The sequence below is a fragment of the Drosophila albomicans genome, chromosome 2L, assembly GCF_009650485.2.
Source record: "Drosophila albomicans strain 15112-1751.03 chromosome 2L, ASM965048v2, whole genome shotgun sequence".
NCBI classification, from domain to species: Eukaryota; Metazoa; Arthropoda; class Insecta; order Diptera; family Drosophilidae; genus Drosophila; species Drosophila albomicans.
This window is the reverse complement of record NC_047628.2, coordinates 27,161,845-27,167,797: the sequence shown is the minus strand read 5'-3', so window position 1 is coordinate 27,167,797 and position 5,953 is coordinate 27,161,845. Positions and strand designations below refer to the sequence as shown.

The window sequence follows — 5,953 nt, the reverse complement described above, 5'->3', positions numbered from 1 at the left end:
ATAATTATTAATCTAAACGCGAGTCGATGAACTTAGTAGCTTAGATATTATGCATAATAATTAATAAACGTAGTTAAGATGAATTTAAATAAATTGAAAGGAAATATAAATATAAAATTAACATACGAATGCCCAGCAAACATGTTGAAGAAAGAAAGAAAGAGTCTCTACACAATCGTGGAATAATTTCTTAATGAAATAATTACTTTACTAAGTGCAAGTCGATAAACTTTGTAGCTCGGTTGTTGTTTATAATACTTTAATTATACATTTAAAATAAATTGAATAAATATGTTACAAGTTTTCTGATACTAAGAAGTCTTTTAAAAGCATTTTCAATGTTTCTACAATTGAGCAATTTCCTAAGCTAAGAAATTCATGTCTTTTTGGTTTAATAGTTAAATCTTGCTGTAAATTGTTCTTTTTAAAATAAATTGATTAAAGAGGTTAAAATTTGCTGATATATCTAATGATACTAAGAAGTCTTTAAATAACATTTCCAATGTTTCTATTGTTCACAATTGAGCATTTCCCTAACCTAAGAAAGTCAGTTCTTTTTGGCATTTTTCTTTTTAAAATAAATTGAATAAAGAGATTATTCATTATTATTTATAATAGCATTTCCAATGTTTATATTGTTTGCAATTACAAAATTTTGTAAGCTACATATTCAAGTTTCGTTTTGTTTTTATAATTTAGTAAAAATATATTACTGTAAGACTTCAATGATTTGGTTTGCCAATTTAGATGGCAAATCTTAACAGTTTGTGCACGCACAAGAAACTGAGCGTTGACTTCGTTGTGAGCTGAAGCTGGAAGCTGGCTGAAGCAGTAGTGAATGTCTTAACCCAAGTGCCACTCAAGAGTTGGCAGTTAATTTGCCAAAAAATTGCATCTCTATTCGCATTCATATTCACATCCTACACACACACACACAGTGGAGAGAACGTAATGGCATTCAGAACATGCATAAGCTGGCTCAAAAACACGCATATTTTGTTGAGAGAGCGAGTGTCAAATTGGTCTGTTTGTCTCTCTCTCTGTCTCTATGTGTGTTGGACTAGGGTTGCCTCAACTCTTCTGGGACAGTCGAAGGACATTAGCATAAAAGCGTTACTAATACACAAGCTACAGAGAGAGCTAACAAGAAACACTTAATGAAGCAATTTTTAGCAGCAGCAACAACTAAAACTGCAACCGAGGCAGCAGCAGCAGTAACTAGAGCAATGGGAGACGCCGCCGACGATGTCGTCGCCGATGGCAGCAGCAGCAACTGCATAAAAAGCAACAACTCAACTTCCTGGCAAAGCCGTAAAGCCTGCTCTCTGTCTCCCTCGCACGCTCTCTCTCTCCCTTTCTCTCTCTCTTGTTCGCTCTTTCAGCTGCTTGCCTGCGCAAAAGTGAGTACAGGTGACTTAATCAACATGCAACTCATTTTGTTTTCCATACATCTACTATACACACGTGTATGTATAAGTAAGAGTGTGTGTGTGTTTCAAAGTGTGTGTGTGTGTGTGCATATGTTGTGCCTTGTTTGCTTAGGCTGGGTGTGTGTTCGGGGTCATGTCAGGCGGCTGCTGTTGCTGCCCATGTGCAGGTATTTAGCAAAAGCTCCAACTCGTTGCAGCAACAGCATCAGCAACACCAACAACAGCAGCAACAACAGCGACAGCAGCAACATTCTACACATGGCATAAGACACTAAATTGTGTTGAAATCAACAATGAGCCCAAAACACAGCACCCACAGCACAGGCAAAGCGACGTTCCCCTTTAGTTGCTCCTCTGGTTGCTGCTTCTTCTAGTTGTTGCTGCTGCTGTTGCTGCCAAGACAAAGGCAGCAATACGTGCTCAGCCGGGGCTCAGTTGGGCAAATGCATACAAATAGCTTGGCTGCAGCTGCAGCGCTTTCTCGCATCTGCCTCAACCTCGTTCTCATCCTTGCCTAGCTCCTTATTGTTGCCCTCGTCCTGCTCCTGCTGCAGTTGCTGCTGCTGCTGCTGATGTGAAATTATGCACATTGACAATATGGTAGATCCCAGCAATGGATACTTTGGGTGTGGACAACATATTGATGCAGCTAGTTGACACCAACCAGCCAGCAGCCAAAGCAGCAGCAGCAGCAGCAGTCGAGAGTCGACAACTTGACTTGCCCCCAAGCGGTTGCCCATTGTGTAAATATAACAAGAGTTGCCTGCATACATCGAGCAACGGGCAACGGGGGCAACTAGCTGGGGTTTGTCTTAATTAAGCAGCCAGCAACCGGAAACGGAAAGAGTTTCACTCGCTTTGCAAGCCATTTAAAGGAAGTGTGCTCACAGCACTTCACTCTGATCAATTGCGGAACTATGTTTAAGGCCAACTATAACTAGCAATTAAATGCGAATGTAGTTCTCAATTTCAAATGTTGTGTGTTATTATGGATAGTTGTTTATGAGTAGAGACAGAAATCTATGCAGCAAAGTCTATTTAGTTCTAGGAATAGTTCCAAAGAAATTGATCCATTGATGTTTCATTGGAGATTTTCACTGATTGCATATTTCTAGGTACAACATTTAACTAAAAGGAAATATACGTGTTGAAACAAGAAGTGTGGGAAATGAAAGAAACGTTTAACACGTCTAAGTAATTTCTTAAATATATTACTGAAAAGTTAACTAATTGAATTAAGGACTTTATTCTAATCAATTGAAGGTCTTTGTTAATGGCAAGTTATTATTTGTTTATTTATTATTTAGTTCTAACAGTTTAAGGAAATCAATCAACTGATTTCTGGTTGGTTATCAATATACTGATTGTAGATTTTTAGGAACTACATTTAACTAAAAGGAAAATAACACCTTTGCAAACTATCTTTTTGGAGATATGTCTTAAAGGGAGACCCTAAGTTAAATGTTATTCTAACGTGCATTAATTATTGCCCAGAAATATCAATGAAAAGTTGAAGTAATTGGCTGATAAATTGGGGGATTTTGTTCACGGACAATTCTAACTATTGATTCAAAGTAAGGCAGTCTTTTGTGCTTACAGATTACTGCAGATATATACCTATTATCAAAAGTTTAGATAGGTAATAATTGACGTTATGGACAGTGGGCACAACTTCGTAATCTTATCAAAGAAAGGCAGTCTTTTTTTTACAGATAGAACTATTTTACTTAATGGATTATTGATTAAGAATACGAAACACAAAACAACAGAAACAACAGTTTCCACTTACCTAGTAACTTATTTTTATAAGTCAGTATAGAAAACTCTTTGCTTTCATTATATGGGCAACTTTGCTTGGTGACATCTGCAAAAGAAAGATAGTTCAAATTTTATTTGTATTATTTTAATCTTATAAAATATAATCAAAAAGCTAGTAGGTCAATTTAATTATATTGATCTATAAAAAGAAATGCAAAAACTATTTTACTCTAAATAAATTCGACAAATAAAATACAAACTCTTGGGCAACTTTGTATACAAAAAATAGTCTTTATTTATATGGATTAATGTGTAAAAAAAGATGAATAAAAAGTTGAGCTAGGCGGTAAGTAGACTTATTTATAATTGGCCTCGAAGTACTCTTTCATGGCGTTTCGGTTCGTCTTGCCGTTGGGCAGACGCTTGATGTCATTGACAATAATGCAGCCAGCATGGATCTCCAGATAGTCAGAGTCGACGCGCTCCTTGACGAACTTGCAGACATCCTCGCCAGTGATTTGGGCACCGCGCTGAAGCACCACAGCGGCAGCAGTCTTCATCCAAGTGGTGTCGCTGTGCAGGCCAAAGACACAGACCTCGGCAATGCCTGGCATCTGGGTGACGACATCCTCGACTTCGCTGGGATAGTACATGATGCCGTTGTACTTGATCATGTCCTTGATACGTCCGGAGATGTACAAGAAGCCATCGTCATCGAAGTAGCCAGTGTCGCCGGTGTAGAGCCAACCATCGCGATCCTGCATGTTACGTGTCTCCTCGGGATCGTTGTAGTAACCATCCCAATACTGTCCCGGATGCACACAGATCTCGCCACACTTATTCGGTGGCAGCGCTTCATTCGAGGGACTGATGATCTTAATCTTAATGCCCGGCAGGACGCGACCCACCGAATTGGGCTTCTCATCGTAGTGTTTATTGAGAGTGCAATTGGATGAGCCGAGCTCGGAGAAGCCAAAGGCAAACTGCAATGCGCCGGGATTGAGACGCTTGCGGAAGCGATCCTGCACCTCGATGGAAGCGCACATGCCACCGTACAACATGTGCTTCAGACTGTCGATCTTGGTGGTCTCAAAGTTGGGGCAATTGGCCATCAGAGCCATCATCGATGGCGGTCCCAGCCACCAGGTGATCTTGTGCTTCTCAATCAAGCTCAAGACGAGAGCAGGATTAAAAGCGCCATCGCAGACGATGCGAGTTGTGCTGTGAATGCCGCTGGAAATGTAGGTGGTGAGTCCTGTAACCCAGTCGGGAGTGCTGTGGCAATACTGCACATCAGCTGTGGTCAGATATCTGAAAGGGAAAAAGATTCCCAGTTGAGTAAGGAAAGAAGTTAGGAAAGGAAACTCTTTAACTCACTTGCTGGTCATGAAGAACTTGTGGCTGTAAGCGTTGGTCACCGCTTTGGGCACTCCGGTGGTGCCTGAGGAGCAGATGATGGCCAGCGTCTGATCGTTGCCCTTCTCCAGTTTGTAGGGCTTAAAGTTTGGAAGAATAGGTGTGTTCAGCAACTCCTCAATGGGCGTGGAGCCTGGCTGATGGTTGCGCATTGTGACAATCTTGGTGTTCAGGTTCTTGGTGCCATTGCTGATCTTCTCGTACTCATCGCCATCGCAGAAGATGACGCGTGGTTTCGTGATGCCGTAGAGCTTCTCGATGGTCGCCGGAGTGTGATTGATGTTGACACAATGGAAGGCCAAGCCATTGAAGAGACAGCCATAGATGACGGCCGACAAGTGCGTGGTGTTTCTGGCAATGAGACCGATGATATCCGTTTGATGCAAACCCAGATTACGCAAGTAGCTGGCCACGCTTTGTGCCTTGAGATGCATTTCCTCCCAGGTCACAGTTGTGTTCTCTGTCGCCGAGATCTGGGCAGTCAGCTGGGGATGGCGACGCATCTCGTTGAAGGTGATCTCGCCCAGCGAGAGTTCCGGATTGAAGATGGCATCCTCATCGACGCCACTCCACACCTTTTGGTCGGGATTGTAGTTGTACTCTGGCTGGAAAGGCATGTTGTTGCTCACTGCTTGATGATCGCTGCCACAATGCTGAGGATTTGCGATTTCTCAACCTCTTTTATAGCTGGCGAATTAAGCTGAGTGCGAAAGCTATCAGCTTTTCCTGTGCTTCGGTGCACTTAATCAATATTTTTAATTAGTTTCTATCGTTTTTAGCGGCTGTTCCGTATTTCTGCTTCTTTCGATCCGATTAAAGTCCAATTCTGATTTGCATATCGGACGATACCATTTAATACAATCGTGATTACTGCTATCGATATTAAGCCGAATCGCGCCACAAGCTGACTAATCACACACAGCCAAGTACAACCGCACTTTCGATACTGGCAAGAACTTTATTTTGCTTCTAGTTTTTGTGGTAACTATAAACACGGCAAATTCACGAACTATTCAAAGAAGTATATATAATTCTGTTTTCTGCTGTATTCTTTATCATCTTTGCCACTTGAGAGTCTTTTGTCACTTCCTGACACATGGCAACAAATCAGCATTGGAGCTTAATCTAATCACCGTAGTATCCACTTAATAAAAAAGTGTTTAAAACTAAACAACAAGTTTGAGTTACAGCAGTACACGGATCCCCTTCCCTAGACACTTTTATCATCATCGTCCACTGGCATGCGTACTATGGAATGCATTATAATAGATAGCCATTCGGTTTGACTGACAGCAGACAATATTATCTATTCATTGGGGCAGACTAAACGTACTTGAAGTCGGAAGTTG

General features: G+C 41.1%; 1 protein-coding gene across 1 annotated transcript; it reads right to left on the bottom strand.

The window, feature by feature from the left end:
- Nucleotides 1-3,459: 3,459 nt before the first annotated feature.
- Nucleotides 3,460-5,268, bottom strand: LOC117565287 (uncharacterized). The gene is made up of 2 exons (XM_034244315.2): nucleotides 4,566-5,268; nucleotides 3,460-4,499 (listed from the first exon to the last, which is right to left on the bottom strand). The coding sequence occupies exons 1-2, from the start codon at nucleotides 5,219-5,221 to the stop codon at nucleotides 3,545-3,547; spliced, it is 1,611 nt and encodes a 536-aa protein (XP_034100206.1). The 5' UTR covers nucleotides 5,222-5,268; the 3' UTR covers nucleotides 3,460-3,544.
- Between the last annotated feature and the right edge of the window lie 685 nt (nucleotides 5,269-5,953).

Bases quoted from the DNA above. Each gene is read 5' to 3' on its own strand.
- LOC117565287 (XM_034244315.2), bottom strand. From the start codon at position 5,221: ATGCCTTTCCAGCCAGAGTACAACTACAATCCCGACCAAAAGGTGTGG. The intron at 4,500-4,565 runs GTGAGTTAAAGA...TTTCCCTTTCAG, and splicing joins AAGTTCTTCATGACCAGCAA to ATATCTGACCACAGCTGATG.